Genomic DNA, 15,917 nt, shown 5'->3' with positions numbered 1-15,917 from the left:
GAATGTATGTTTGTGCACCGTGTGTGCAGTGCCTGAGGGGGCCAGAAGAGAGCATTGGGTCCCCTGGAATTAGAGATACTGACAGTTCTAAGCCACCATATGGGTGCTGGGAACCAAACCTGGGTCCTCTGCAAAAAACAGCAAGGGCACTTGCTTGCTGAGCCATCTTTAAATATTTTTTTAAATTCATATCAAATTGCACTCAGCTTTCTTAGTGCCACGTTTGTTAATAAACAGAATCAGAATGAAAACATTGAGTATATATATGATCGAAGTTCTTTTGTTAGCATCTAAGTTTTTAGACATTTTTCTGTGCTGCCTCTCTAAAGTTAGTTGATAGTGTTAAGTTTTACTTAGGGAGTGAACCAATTTTGTATGAAATCAGTCATTGGCACTCCTCCTAGCCTGGGAGGGTATGTTCAAATCAGTAGAAATTTCCCCAAAGATTAGATTATTATGGATTTTGTAATTGGCTGACTAATAGTAGTTTGGGAGAGTACATGATGTAGAAAAAGAAGGGCCTAATAAAAATTTGCAGCTAATGTTCTTTATTATATTGCAATTTGCCTGCCTCATGTTTTATTTGTTTGTAATCATTTTTACCTAGGATACAATTAAGTTATATATGGTTTTGTGGTGGACATATAAAATGTTGGATCATTAATTTTGAGTGAATTTAAGCGCTGAGTGACAGGAAAATGGATTCTCTTCTCTCACTATTTGACAATGAATTTTGTACATTGTGTTCTTTTATCTACTGTATATTGTAGGGATAAGGTGTTTTATAGTATGGTTACCAATGTTAGTAAATTTAACTGATAACATTCCTTAGTCAGTAATCTGGTTTGTGGCTTCACCCATTAGTGTTCTTTATAGACTTTTTCCCCCCTGAAGTGTAGGATCCGTCTAGGGCCAGATACTGCATGTAGTTGTCATGTCTACTTTACACTTGTTTAATCTGGAATGTTTTCATAAACTATTTCTCATTTTGGATTGGTCTGGTATTATTGACTAAGCCTAGTGATGATATGCGTCAGATCTGACTTGTGTATATATTCATCAACCCTTCATGGGTGATGCTGTTTTAACATATGTTGGCTAGCTTGTTTGCTGGAGAGACATTTGAAAACAGAAATGTCCTGCACATCACCCACCCATTCTAGGTATAACACTTGTGCAGATTCTTATCTAAGATATTTTTTACTGATAGTTTAAAAATGATGACTTTTCCTATTCTCTGATAGTTTAAAAATGATGACTTTTCCTATTCTACCTTCTCCTTGGTGCTCAGCACTCAAGAAGAGCTTTCTCTTCTCTTCCATTAGTTAATTTATTGGCATAGATGCCAGTGTTTTGTACTTTATTACTGTTCAGTTCATTCTTGCTTCCTCCCATTTCTTATTTGTATATCTTGTCTTCCACAGTGAGAACTCTGGTCCCCATCACCATGAAAACATTTACTTGTTTGTTCAATTCAGAAACAATAAACTCTTTTGGAATCGTTAAAAGAATACAATTTTGTTCTCTTTCCCTCGGCTCTATTGTTTCATCCATATTACAGAAAATAAACTGAAAAGAATAAAACCTTGTTCTTTTCTCCTCAGCTCTACCAAAACCGAGCATATTTACATTGATAGTAGAATCTTTGTCTTACTTGGATTAGTTTTATTTTTCTCCTTAAGTGGATTGTGGTTATTTGTATAAAATATGGTTATGCCATTTGGTTTCCTTTCCTTTCCATTCTTATTTAATTTCACATCTCTTAATGTCAAAACCATACAAAAGATGTCCTAATTAAAATGTTCCCATGTCCTCTTAGTGTTACATTTACCATTTCTCACTGTCATTCTCATACTGTCATTCTGTCTCCAAAAGAAAGATAATCATTGGTTCCTAACCTTCCTAACGCTTCAGCCCTTTAAGGCATGCAGTTCCTAATGTTGTGTTGACCCCAACCATAAATTATTTTTATTGCTATTTTGCCACTGTTATGAGTTGTAATTTAAATATCTGATATATAGGATATCTGACATATGATTCATGTGAAAGGGTTGTTGTTTGCCAAAAGGGTTATGGCCCATAGGTTGAGAACCATTGCTCTATGTACTCTTTTGTAGCTTACTGTTTTTGACACTTTAAGGCATAGTTATGTATTCTTAATTTAATATGTTGTAACCCACTTTAGGGAGATGGAAACAATTTTGGCCCATATCCTACATGAGAGACGCATATAACCTGAAGGTTGGACAAGGATGCAGTTGCATCTCAGAAGCAACTGCAGCTGGGCATCCAAACCTTCAGTGTTTGTCTTTTGGTGTTACTTCCCTGTATTGTGGGGCCTTTGCCTTGTTTTAGTGCTTGTGCTTTCTCAGTAAGGTGGTAAATACAGTTCTCAGCAGCATTTGAGTTTTATAAACATTCACCTCTTTTTTCTTTCTTTTTTTTTTAAGATTTTATTTATTATGTATACAGCACTCTGCCTCCATGTACACCTGCAGGCCAGAAGAGGGCACCAGATTTCATTACAGATGGTTGTGAGCCACCATGTGGTTGCTGGGAATTGAACTCAGGACCTCTGGAAGAACAGCCAGTGTTCTTAACCTCTGAGCCATTTCTCCAGCCCTCACCTCTTTTTTCATTTGTAATTATGACTAAGTAATCACAGGGATGATTTTTTTAAAATTCCAGCTTAGATCAGGTAGTTTCTCTTGAGCTAATCCATTTACTTGTCTGTCTGTATGTACATGTTTGTGCACGTGTGTGTGTGTGTGTGTGTGTGTGTGGAGGTCAGAGAACAGTCTTGAATGTTCTTCAGTTGTTGTTTACCTTTGTGTGCCCTGTTTAATAACCCTGTACCTTATTCCTGTAAAGTGGGGTCTCACTGAACCTAGAGTTAAGCCCATGGCCAGCAAGTTCTAGTTATTCTGTTTTTTCTATTCCCCTGCAGCACTGGAATACTGTGAGTTTGGGGGATTTGAACTCAGGTCCCTGTGTTTGTGCACTGTAATAAGCCCTCTTAGCATGATTGAGTCATCTCCCCAGCCCAATATTTTTATTTTTTGGAGACTTTGTCTTTTACTTATCTGGAACTTAACAAGTAGGCTAAGCTGATTGACCAATGAGTCCCCAAAGATTTGCCTGTTTGTCTTCCCAGTACATGACTACACCCAACTTTGAGAATCAAATCCAGGTCCTTGTACTTACTGATCCATCTTCCCAATCCTAATGTGCTGTGTTTATTAAGGACAGCAAGATAGGTGAGAATATCTGCCTGTGTTCAGGAGAGTGCCTTTTATAATCAATGCTATGCCATGGAGATACATTTACATAGCATATGTATTCCTAAAAAAATGAAGAAGTTATCTAATTACTTATTTTTTAAAAACCTGTTTTCCTGGGAATACTATTAGATTACTTATATTTGGAGTTTTTTTTTTTTTTGTTTTTTTACGAGACAGGGTTTCTCTGTATTGTTTTGGAGGCTGTCGGTATTTGGAGTTTTTAATATGTGATCTTACAGTGATTTGTCCCTAGCATTGCATGATAGCAATTAGTCTTTGTTAGTCTTTGGTTTAAAATCTTTTAAGGATCTATTTGTGTGTGTGTGTGTGTGTGTGTGTGTGTGTGTGTGTATCATATGTCTACAGGTGTTTGAAAAGGCCAGAAAAGGCCATCAGATCCTCTGAAGGTGGAGTTATAGGTGTTTTGAGCTGCCTCACATAAGTGCTCTTAACTGCTGAGCCATCTCTCCAGCCCCATCTTTGGTTTTTAAATTTAGATCTGAAGCCATGATTTTCACCCATTTTTTTCAAGTAGCAGCAAAGTCAATATTACTTTTAATGATGGCAAGTAGTGCTTATGGTTGTGTTTGCTTGGTCATTTCCTTAAAAGTGATACATTTTAGCAGTTTGGCATCTAACATAGTACTTACCTAAGCCACACTTGTGATACTTAAATTGTGACTGTGCCTCTTTTGTGAGACACAACAGAACAGAACTAATGACAAAATACTTTATAACCAACACCCAAATATATTTTCATCTTAGCTAACAAGCATAAATGAAGCATGAAGGTTTGAGTTTAATCCCCAGAACTTTATAAAACTATTGGGCCTAGAGAAATGATTCAGATTTTTCGAGCACCCACGTAGCACACAGCTCATAAACACCTGTAATTAGTTCAGGGCTATCTGATGCTTCTAGCTTCCTCAGCCATTCGTACTTACATGTATGTAATTAAACACTTGGAAAAAAATTAAAAAACAAGAAGTCTTTCAATATGTGGAAGAGGAAAGTCACCCACTATGGCTGCTGACCTTGGTCCTGAATGATAGTTGAAGTTGGTTAGATAATTGTAGCAATATGGACTTGGACAGTAACATCTTTTTAGCAAATTTAATGTCTGAGACCTGCAGGATAGTTATTCACATCTGTTCGTGGTTATGCGCATGGATTGTGGGGCTAAATTAAGTCTGAGTTTGATTTGAATGCAAATCCCAGCATCATGTCTATATGTTACCTAATCTCTCAGTGTAAAACTATGCATATCTCTGGAAGTTTTAAGAACTAAATGAGTAAGTCTATGTAAAGTGCTTAGAACAGCAACTAACACTTTATAGACATTGCCTATAAAGTTAATGATTGTTATGTATGTATTTTGCCTGTATCTCATCAATGGAAGGGTCAGTGCAACTGGTTTTGTTACATGTTATGTTCTGTGTTATAAGGAATTCCATGCTATTGCATCTCCCTTAATTAGGATTCGGGGTAATTAGATTCGGGGTGACACAATTTTACTTTACCTGAAACAACTGTTCAATAACAGGGATGTAAGTATAGTTTAATTGCCGTGTGGAATTTAGTAGATGTGAAGGCTTACTCCAAGGAAGAATGTCCTACAAAAATAAGTCTAAATAAAACTTAGAAGTTATAGTTCTTTCAGTTTTCTTATGTCTGATCACACACATACTAAGTGTGTGTGCATTTCTAAGAATTTTAATGCCTTCATCTTTTTTTTTCAGTATAAAACCACAAAGTAAATCCTCAGTCTTTTTCAAGATTATGTATAAGGACTTGTGAATTTCATCTCAGCACCTAGGACAGCACCCAGCACCCCACGTCGTGCCCAGCAATATACATGAACTCTGGCTTGAGGTTTGGGGTTTGTGTTCTGGATTCGGAAAAGAAGAGAAAGTTTTAGGGGAAAATTTAAAACTTTGTAAAATATTTGCAATGCAATATGGTATCATGGCTTTATTTCAAAATGTTTTACTCTGGCTGTAGAACCCACTTCATGAAGTAGTTTGAGTTAAAATGATCTAATATTTGTGTTTTAACTTTCAGCTTTGTGTTATTCTTGGAAAATTTCGCACCACTTGTGAATTCCTTGAGCCTGGGCATTGCAAACCCACTTCTGTTGGGCCCATCTCCTTTGCACTTTGCTCAGATTAAGACTCAGTTGGCGCTTCAGCAGCTGAATGCCGTTGCCTCACATGGTTCAGCACCACCTTATACTTTATTAAATCAGGCATTCTTGAAAGTAGCCATGTCGAGACCCAGGTTTAATCCTCGAGGGACCTTTCCACTTCAAAGGCCGAGAGCACCTAATCCTCCTGGGATGAGGCCTCCAGGACCATTTATGAGGCCTGGATCTATGGGTCTTCCAAGATTTTACCCAGCAGGGAGAGCCCGTGGAATTCCACACAGATTTCCTGGCCATGAATCTTATCAGAACATGGGACCACAGAGAATGAATGTTCAGGTAACTCAACACCGAACTGATCCAAGATTAACCAAAGAGAAAATGGATTTTCATGAAGCACAACAAAAGAAGGGGAAACCTCATGGTAGTCGGTGGGATGATGAGCCTCATATAACTCCACCAGTGGGAGTGAAACAGAGTTCTGTAGCCCAGGTTACAGAGCAGAGTCCTAAAGTACAGAGCCGCTATACAAAGGAGAGTGCCTCAAGTATCTTAGCAAGTTTCGGATTATCAAATGAAGACCTAGAAGAACTTAGTCGCTATCCTGACGAACAGCTAACTCCTGAAAATATGCCATTAATATTGAGGGATATAAGAATGCGAAAAGTGGGGCGCCGATTACCTAATTTACCTTCTCACAGCAGAAATAAGGAAACACTTGGTAAAGAAGCAGTTTCAAGTAATGTGATTGATTATGGGCATGCAAGCAAATATGGCTATACAGAAGATCCACTTGAAGTACGTATTTATGATCCTGAAATTCCAACTGATGAGGTCAAGAATGAATTTCGGTCACAGCAGAACATTTCTGCGACTGTTCCCTCTTCAAATGTGATATCTAATTCTGTGTTTCCTGTTGAAGATGTGTTTCGTCAGATGGACTTTACTGGTGAGTCCTCCAGTCAGTCTTTTTTCCCAGTTGAGAGTGGAAACAAGATGTCAGGCTTACACATTTCAGGACAGTCAGTCCTTGAACCTGTAAAATCTGTCAGCCAGTCTATTAACCAAACAGTTAGCCAGACAATGAGCCAGTCTCTTATTCCTCCATCTGTGAACCAGCCATCCTTTTCATCTGAATTAATTTCAGCTTTAAGCCAGCAAGAGCGGATCCCACAGAAGACTGTGATCAGTTCAACTGATGCACATGTTGGATCTAGAGGAAGTAAAAAGAGTTACCAATCAGAGACTGACCTGCCCATTCGGTCTCCCTTTGGGATTGTGAAAGCTTCGTGGCTACCAAAGTTTACACAAGCTGGTGCCCAGAAAATGAAGAGACTGCCAACCCCTTCTATGATGAATGATTATTATGCAGCGTCTCCAAGAATATTTCCACATTTGTGTTCTCTGTGTAACGTAGAATGTAGTCATTTGAAGGTGAGTGTTTTTAAAAGATTGCTGTACAATGATGCTCAGCGTCCAGGTTTTCTCTAAATTCTGTTATGTATGCTGCTGCTAACAAAGCATTAAGTAAATGACCAATTAATTTTGATTGCAACCCTGGCACCTACTTGTAATCGTAAGTAACCTTAGTACTGCATTCCTGTTACTTGACATAGTGTATAGTTTGCAATTTATTTGAACTTTTAGTTATCCCATTTACACAGTATCAAATTTATATAATTATGTACTCATAACAGTGTTACATGAGAAAATGTGTTGAAGATTTATTAGACTAAAAATATAAAACTCATTTGTAATATACACTTTCAAAGGAACAGTATATTTTAGCCTTGCGTATATCTGTTCTAAGATCTTAATGTTGCTTTAATTGTTTCTGATTTTTGTATGGACTAGTAATTTTTCAGTGTTTCTTGAGAAAGCACTTTTAAAATAATTTCATAACAGAATGACTCAAGATGTAGTGATGATTATGGAACCAATCATGGGCTCAGAAAATACAGTAAAATGCAGGAAATTTAGAGAGAAAATTTTGTGTAGGTCCTGAAGAATAGTATTATGTAGTATATGCTGTTTGATATTAACCACTGGTAAATCTGAGCAGGAGTCACCCCTGTCCCCCTTTTTACATACATGTACAGGAACCACTGGTTCTTCTGTTTACTAATGCAGTTTGTAGATATAGATGGTGGTGAGAAGGGAATGCACTTTAAAAGAAGTTTTAATTTAAAGCTTTAGCCTTGAATTGTCTGGGTGGCTTGAAGAGGTTTACTCATGTGTTGATTTTCATTCTCTTGTTATTTATTGTTTATCTCCTACAAATACTGCCATACTGTCTTTGTATTCATTTATCAGGTTTCAGCCAATAATCTAAAACCTGAATTGAATACTCTTCTCTTCAAGTTAACTCTGGCAAAAGAGAGCATCATTCTGGGCTGGGAGTATAGTTCAGTGGTAGAGCACATGTTTAGCACATATTTAGCACATACCAGGCCCTGGGTTCAGTAAGAAAGCAGAAATTTATCCATTTTAGACGAATATGCTGAATTTTAATACTGTAGTAGTTGCCTTATTCCACCAAAGGGGATTAAGTTGTTTGTCATTAAAAAAAAAATCTCAGAGTAATTTATTTATAACACTTGGAAATCTTATAAGTATCCCTAGATTGAGTGTTGAATGCTCTTTGTTATTGTAACTGAGCATACCACTAACACTTCCATTTATTTTGAACTTTTAATCAGTCATAATGAATTGAAGAATATCTTAACTTGTGATATTTTTATTTTATATTGTAGGAAAAGTGTCTATTTGTCCATTATGTTTTTACTGATTCAGCTTTGTATGTAATTCTATAGTAGATTCCAGGGTAGAAATAAAAAACTATATAAAATTTGTTTTGTAAAGCAGTTTATATAGTCTCATCAAGAGCATATACCCAAGGATGTTTTAAATATTAGAAACAGGCAGAGGTAGGTGGATCTCTTAGTTTGAGGCTTGCCTGGTCTGCAGAGTGAGTTCCATGATAGCTATGGCTACATTGAGGAAACCCTGTCTAGAAAAACCAAAAAGAACAAATGGTTTGCTGATATTTAGCCATTTATGCATGACATTGAGGAAAGATATTTATTTCTATGATTTTAGATTTGTAGCCGTCAGGCCAGCATTACAGTGCCTGTAGAATATCTAGCAATTTGTGATGAAAAAGAAAAGCTTAAATCTGCTTTTGGTTTTTGGTTTGAGAAAACTTGTACAGTTTAGTTAGATAAGGCTGGTACCAGATGAACTGTTTCTTTGGAATAGAGTGATGTGGAAGAGAAGTCTTTATGGAGTAGTTTGAAGACATTTTAGAAAGTTGAGAAAGGCTTAATATGCTTTTCTAAAGAAGAAAGATGACATTTCAGATGGGAACAGCAACATGTAGAGAGGAGGCAAAGATTCTTAGAGAAGGCCTTATGGTATGAGGCAGTGAAGAACATTCTAGGATAGAAATAAACATGCAAGGCCTTGAAAAGCTATTGTCAATTTAGATTTGAGGTGGAAGACATTGGGGACCTAATTAAATTTTCAGAGAGATTTAAGTGTAGATATATAGGAAAAAGGGAGATGGGGTGGTCATTTAACTGGTAGCTTCCCTAGTTATTCAAGTGTAAGATAGAGAAGCCTGGGCTAATAAGATAAAATAAAAAATTGAAAGCAGAGAAAAATCATTTAGACATTAAAAAGCACTTCTTTTGAACCATGGAGATGGCCCAGCGAGTAAAAGCACTTGCACACAAGTATAAGGACCTGAGTTCTTTGATTCCCCAGGATCAAAGCCTGTCAAAAGCCTGATAGTTGAATGGCATGAGCATCTGCAGCAATCTTAGTACTCTTATTGGGAAATGAGTAGAGACCAGAAAATCACTAGAAGCTTGCAGACTACCGTATATACAGTGAAAACAGCAGTGACCCTGTCTCAAGTGTGGAAGGTGATGACTGAACTTCAAGGTTGTCCTGACTTCCACAAGTTTGCTATGGCTTCTGTTCCCCTGAGTTAACATAAAACGAGCATGTGTGCACATGCTTTGTGTATATGTATTATTGTTCTGAGTCTTAACAGTCAGCGTAACAGATTGGGAGTCATCTAATTAAAGAATTCAGCACTGCTTGATGGACAATGATACCATGTGAATGTGGATTTAGATGTACAATTTGCCTCTTGCTTTCATGATATATTTTATTTCCTTGTATATATGTATATATTTGTGTTACTAGAAATACGTAGCTAGTACTTATGACTTCCTAATTTCAGGCTTTTTTCCTATTAAGTAAATCCTACAACATCTTTGCTTTCTATATTTGAGCCTTTCAAACTGTAACCTGAGGTATACTTTGAGAATGCAGTAATAGAATGCGTTTCTTCACAAACTGGGGTTCAGGTTTTTAAAGAAATTCGCCTTGATTTCCTGTGTCCTTCTGACTGAAATTTTGATTCAAGACACTCAACCAATTTATATACTCATTTATGTATTTTGTGTGTTTGTGAATGTTGGTACACATGTGTCCAAGTGAGTTTGTGGAGGCCAGAATATTGTGAGAATAAGGCCCTCTCTTTTCATCATGTGGGTTCAGGTAGGGATTGAATTCTGGTCATTGGGCAACAGATATTTTTTTTATTCAAGCTAGTCAGAAGATAAAGAGCAAGCTTTGATAGTATTAGTGTTTTCATAGCTTGATTCAGAGTCAGTCCAAGTCTAGTTTTTGGAGCATTTTTGCTTCTTAGATAATTATTTTCCTGTAGAGGTAGTGCTGCTTTTGAGAAACTATCTGGGTACCATAAAGTCTGAAATTGGGGTTGCATAGGTAGGTTTACTGAGCTTAGAATATCAAGAAGAATGTCTGTTGGGAGACAGTGTGTATGTGTGAGTTGAATTAAAGGTAGTACCTTAGGTAAGCAGGGCATTGACTACTTTCAGCTTATATAGATACTACAAAGAATCATCATCCATTATTGTCATTTCTTTGTGTTTCACGAAAAGCTGAAAATCAGATTTGGGTGTGAGATATGGATTTATAAATGTTGATGACTTACTCAAATATAAGTTTTTTTTCCCCCCTTTCCCGGAGACAGGGTTTCTCTGTGTTACAGCTCTGGCTGTCCTAGAACTTATTATGTGGACCAGGCTGGCCTCAAACTCATAGAGATCTGCCTGCCTCTGCTTCCTGAATGCTGGGATTAAAGGTGTGTGTCATCACCCGGCCAAATAAAACATTTTATGGTGCAAATAAATCATGCCTCGTTTCCTGCCTGCCAGTGTGTCTGTTTGATAAAAACAATACCTAATTTATATCAAAGACATGGGTTGGGCATTTTACTACAGACTCTTGATTGCTGATTTCTTTTAGCTTTTTATTTGTAGCACTAGGGAGGCTATGCTGACATTTTGGTTTTACAGTATACAATTAAGCCAGGAAATTTAATGAAATCCTTTAGTCTGTCAAAACTTGGATGTTGTAAGTAGCTTGACTTTCAGGTAGCTCCTGCCAAGGTAGAACTCAGAATTAATGTCAACTGTAGTTTAATTGTGGAAGCTTTGTTTTTAGAGATGATGTAAATTAAAATGTTTTTGAAGTGGAAACAAGTTGTTTTCAGAAATTTAAAAGTGCAGAGCTAATAGGTCTTTATTTTTTTTTTTTCCTTTTCAAATGCTGGAGGAACAATAAAACATTGAGTAATAGACATGTTCACTTTGGAGACTATTATGTTAAAAACTGTATTACCTGCTCTTTCTTTCCTGCCTCTCTTTTAGTGAAATATATCTTCTAGGAGGTATTTATTGTTATAGATTGTAATTTTAGGACATTCATTTGTAAACAAAGTGTATAGGAAAGCATTTTTGTTCATTGTAAAGCTGTATCTGTGAGGAATACTATGTCTTTGAAATTGTGTTACTTTCCTTTAAATCTTGAAAATAAATTAGATTTGATCATTGGTATTTTTTACTATTATACTAATCCTTTTTCCCAGTATAGTGAGTACCTTGTTTGGAAAGCCACTAGCTTTTGAAGTCATGTTTTGATGGTCAGTGTCATTTGCTTAATCTTTAGAAAATTAAGTCATCAAGACGCAGTCTTTGGAAGGCACCATCTCAGAGATACTACTGGATAGAATTTTTGTTATTCTTTGAAATGTTGCTTTTATATTTCAGATGTTATTTTTGAATTTATGCTTTTCTTCAAGTCTAAATATATGTATGCATTTCAAAATGAATGAATGTTCATGGGTATGGTTTTTAAAAAATTGTACTTAAATATTTTTTATATGGGGTTAACGTGGGGTGGGGTTAAATGCATTTGTTTGGAGGACTTTCATTTTTGTTTGTGAAAAAATTATGTTGTATCTAAATACTATTTATAATTCAGTTTGTTAAGTTTTCAAATACCCTTTGTAATTTAAAAAAGCCTAACTCATTAGTGAGCATGAGGATTGTTTTAATTGCAACCTTCTCTTTTTTTACAATAGGACTGGATTCAGCATCAAAATACTTCCACCCATATTGAGAGCTGTCGGCAATTACGTCAACAGTAAGAACATTTTCTTCCCTTTTTTAATAGGCAGTAGAGTTTGAAGAAAATAGCTAATGATCACATATAACTATTAAATATTTTATTCTGACAATTATGTTAAAATACTTTTTAAAGCTATTGCTTATTTAAAATGATCATCCTAGAAAAGTATGTTTAATTTTTCAAAAGGAGATCGATAAAGCTTTTCTCTTCCTTAGTACCTGTTTTCAGAATAAAACTTAAGGGGAGGAGTTGATAGCCCTGCCTTCCCCTCCCCTTTTTTTTTCTTTTCTTTTTTTGTGTTTTTGAGACAGGGTTTCTTTGTGTAACAGCCCTGTCTGTACTGGAACTCACTCTGTAGACCAGGCTGGCCTTGAACTCACTGAGATCCACCTGCTTCTGCTTCCCAAGAGCTGTGATTAAAAGGCATGCACCACCACCACCGCCCGGCTCTTAGTCCTTTAAGCAAGGTATCTGGGAGGGTTTTCCTGATGGTCATAGAAATCGAATTTATAATCATAACCATCTTACCATGTTTCCCTAACGTCGTTAAATAGTTCTAGTCACCAGCCTGATACTCTTTTGGGTTTTGAGATTATTCAGTACTCTTCCAGTCTAAAGTCATAATCCTAACTCAAAATACATTAAACTCTTTTGAAAATTTTGTAGATTGTTTACTTTAATATGTGTGTGAGTGTTTTGTCTGAATGTATATCTATGCGTCACAAGCTTGCCTGGTTACTTCAGAGGACAGGAAAGTATTAAATCCTCTGGAACTGGAATTATGGATGGTTATGAGCCACTATGTGGGTGCTGGCAACTGAACGAAGTAACAAGTGCCCTTAACTATTGAGCCATCTATTCAGCCTCCGCAGTAGTTTTAGAGAAAGAGAATTAGTTCTTCTGACTGAGAAGTTGCAGAGAGTAGCTCTAATTTTAAAAATAGCTGAATTTCACATCAAACAAAAATGAGTGTCAAGAATATTTTCATTTCTTAGCAATGCTCTGGCCTTAAAACTTAGTTCTAGTGGTGGCACACATCTTTAATCCCAGCACTTGGGAGGCAGAGGCAGGTAGATTCCTGTGAGTTCAAGGCTAGCCTTGTCTACAGAGTGAGTCCAGGACAGACTCTAAAGCTACACAGAAAAACCCTATCTCAGGAAAAAAAAAAAAAAAAAAAAGAACCTCCCTCTTTTTGAGACAAGGTTTCTCTGGGTAGCCCTAGCAGTTGTCTTAGAACTTGTTTTGTAGATGAGGCTGGCCTTGAACCCACAGAGACCCACCTACATCTGCCTCCAGAGTGCTGGGATTAAAGACTTATGCCACAGTGCCCAGCCCTCTTTTAATGCTTTATTTCACTCTTTACCTTATTCAGGTTGTGTACTGCTGAGAAATTTTTTTCATGATTTCTTCTATAAAAATTTGCCAATTGAAATAAATTGTCATCTTCATTCTTTGTTCTCCTAAGCTTCATTATGTTTCATTGTGTATATATAATATGTGTAGTTTGTATTGATAAATATTTAGTGTCTTTAGTCTTTAAACCTTATGCTTTCTTCTTTGTCTCTTTTAGCTTTTTCTGGACTATATAGCACAAGGAGTAGCTGGTTAGCCTGAGGGAAAAAAGATATATTGTACTAAAATTTTAGTATTAAACACAGCTATACTGTATTATATGTATATGCTTGACTTAAAATCATCCATGGTATATAAACATGATTATTTCTGATTTCATTCATGAGAAAATGGTGACAGAGGGAGACAGATTCCATACTATTATATGTAAACTAATTAATATAGTTAGTTCCTCTTGCCCATGGCTCTTTGCTGTTTTATTTTTCCTCAATATTTTCATATGAAAAGATTTCAAGCCACAGAAAAGTTGGTAGGAGATACTATATTCATTAATTTTTTTATATTCACCAACGTTAACATTTAGTTCTTTTATTCATATTTAGCATTTGTTTTCTAAGAAAGATTTTTCCATAGGCACAACACACTATATTTAAATGACTAACAGTTAAGTCCACATTACCTTCTCCTTCTATTATACAAGCCTGATTCAGCCTCCCAGTGGTTTGTAGATTTTTTTTTTTATAACTGTTGTTCAGAGCACTCATCTGTACCAGCAATCCAAGATTCTTTCAAAATTCAAGCAATCTTTTAATCTGGAAAACTTCCCTTTGTCTTTCCTTTCTTTTCTGGTATTTTCACAGTGTTGACCCTTCTTGAAAAATGTGTGATTATCTTTTGAATATCTTATATTCTGTATTTTTGTGTTTGTTCATTAATAAGTTTAGACTGAACATTTTATTACAAATACTTCATAGATAATACATGTGTGTATTTACTGCATCACATTGAGACACTGAATGCATGTTAATAACACTAGGAGGATCATACTTGCAACACATATTTTGTAATATGTTGAATGGCTCATACTCCTACTGCATTTTATGTTTATTCCTTGAGCTGTGAGGATGAGAGCATGCATTACTACATAAAGCTGATAAAGGCCTAGATCATTATTATTGCTGTTCATTTGTTTTTTGAGGCAGGACTTTCCTATGTAGTCCAGAGTGACTGACTTTAAGTTACATGGCCATTAAATTATAGAATGCACACTTAAACCTAGTTTTGTTTGATTACCAATATCTTGTTTTAAATACTTTCAAGAATAGAAACACATCTTGAAGTGAGTAGATGAAACAAAATTATGCATGTGTTAGAAACTATGAAAGTGGTACATTGGACTAAAATTAACTTAAAAATAATGTAGTCGTTTTTATTTTATATGTTGTGAGTGGTTTGCTTAGATATATAAATGTGTACCTTATGCATGCCTTGTGTCCACAGAGATCAGAAGAGGGTGTTGTCACGCCCTTAAAATTGGAGTTACAGACAATTATAAGCCGCCATATGAGTGCAGAAATTGAACCCAGGTCCATTGCAAGACGAGCAAATGCCTTTAATGACTGAGCCATCTCTCTAACCCCTAAAATTAACTTTTTTATCTGTATGATTTATTATCTTTTTGGTTAAAGATGCTTTAGGCAGTATATCTGTCTACTTCCAGAGCAGGAAAGAAGTAGAAGCACCCTGAATTCTTGGACTAGGGATGTAGCTCTGTGATGATATACTTGCCTAGCATGTGTGAGTTCTTAGGTTCAATCCCTAGTACTACAAAACAAAATTTAAAAGATAAAAGAATTGCTGACTTCTTTCTATGGAGGTGGGAATGCAGACTTCAACTTATTTAGGTTTTGAACTGTTGGCAAACAGTGTTGTTGGGTTAGCTTATAAACAACATCTGAAGCAAGCAACAAATAAAACTAATTTACCTCTTCCAAGGGTTTTGATCTCATTTATATTTTTCTGAAAGATAATTTGTTGATCATCTGCTATTATTAATTTGGGGGGTTGGGTGCAATGGATTTTATTGATACTCAAGAGGGTAGGACTTCTAAATCCCTCTTTTGAGGATCTGGAATGGAAACTGAGGGAAGGTGGCTCAGGGTTTGAGGCTGAGTTGTGATAAGAACTCCTCAGCATCTGAGTAAGGCCCTCTCTCTTCCTCTTATTTGTTATTGCTGGGGTAGCTGTTCCAGAGTGTCTTAGTTATTGTTCTATTGCTATGAAAAGACACCATGGCCAAGAAGTTCTTAAGAAAACAAAGCATTTGATCAAGGACTTGCTTACAGTTGTAGAGTTAGTCCATGATCATCACAGTGGGAAGCAGACAAGCATGGTACTAGACAGTACCTGAGAGCTTTACATCTTGATCCATAGGCAGAGGGTGGGGATAGGGCAGGGGAGAGAGAAGAGAGACAGAGACAGACTGGGCCTGGTGTGGATATTTGAAACCTCAAAGCCCATACCCAGTGTCACACCTCTTCCAACAAGGCCACTTGTACTTCAACGGTCATGTCTCCCAATGTTTCCCAAACAGTTTTAACTGGGAACCAAACATTCAGACACAGGCTGTGTGGCCC

General features: G+C 36.4%; 1 protein-coding gene across 6 annotated transcripts in view; it reads left to right on the top strand.

Moving 5' to 3' along the window:
* Znf638 (zinc finger protein 638) overlaps nucleotides 1-15,917 on the top strand; it is a 102,085-nt gene that overhangs the window by 37,175 nt on the left and 48,993 nt on the right. For 5 of the 6 annotated variants that reach the window (XM_013114165.3, XM_013114162.3, XM_013114160.3 and 2 more), the window contains exons 2-3: nucleotides 5,343-6,855; nucleotides 11,882-11,943. In XM_013114165.3, the coding sequence (XP_012969619.3) occupies nucleotides 5,343-6,855; nucleotides 11,882-11,943 (1,575 nt within the window). The remainder of the gene's footprint in view (nucleotides 1-5,342; nucleotides 6,856-11,881; nucleotides 11,944-15,917) is intronic. The other variant, XM_013114163.3, reaches the window with a different exon arrangement.

The sequence above is a fragment of the Mesocricetus auratus genome, unplaced genomic scaffold, assembly GCF_017639785.1.
Source record: "Mesocricetus auratus isolate SY011 unplaced genomic scaffold, BCM_Maur_2.0 Super-Scaffold_100676, whole genome shotgun sequence".
Classification (NCBI taxonomy): domain Eukaryota; kingdom Metazoa; phylum Chordata; class Mammalia; order Rodentia; family Cricetidae; genus Mesocricetus; species Mesocricetus auratus.
The sequence above is the reverse complement of the archived record's forward strand: the minus strand, read 5'-3'. Positions and strand labels throughout refer to the sequence as shown.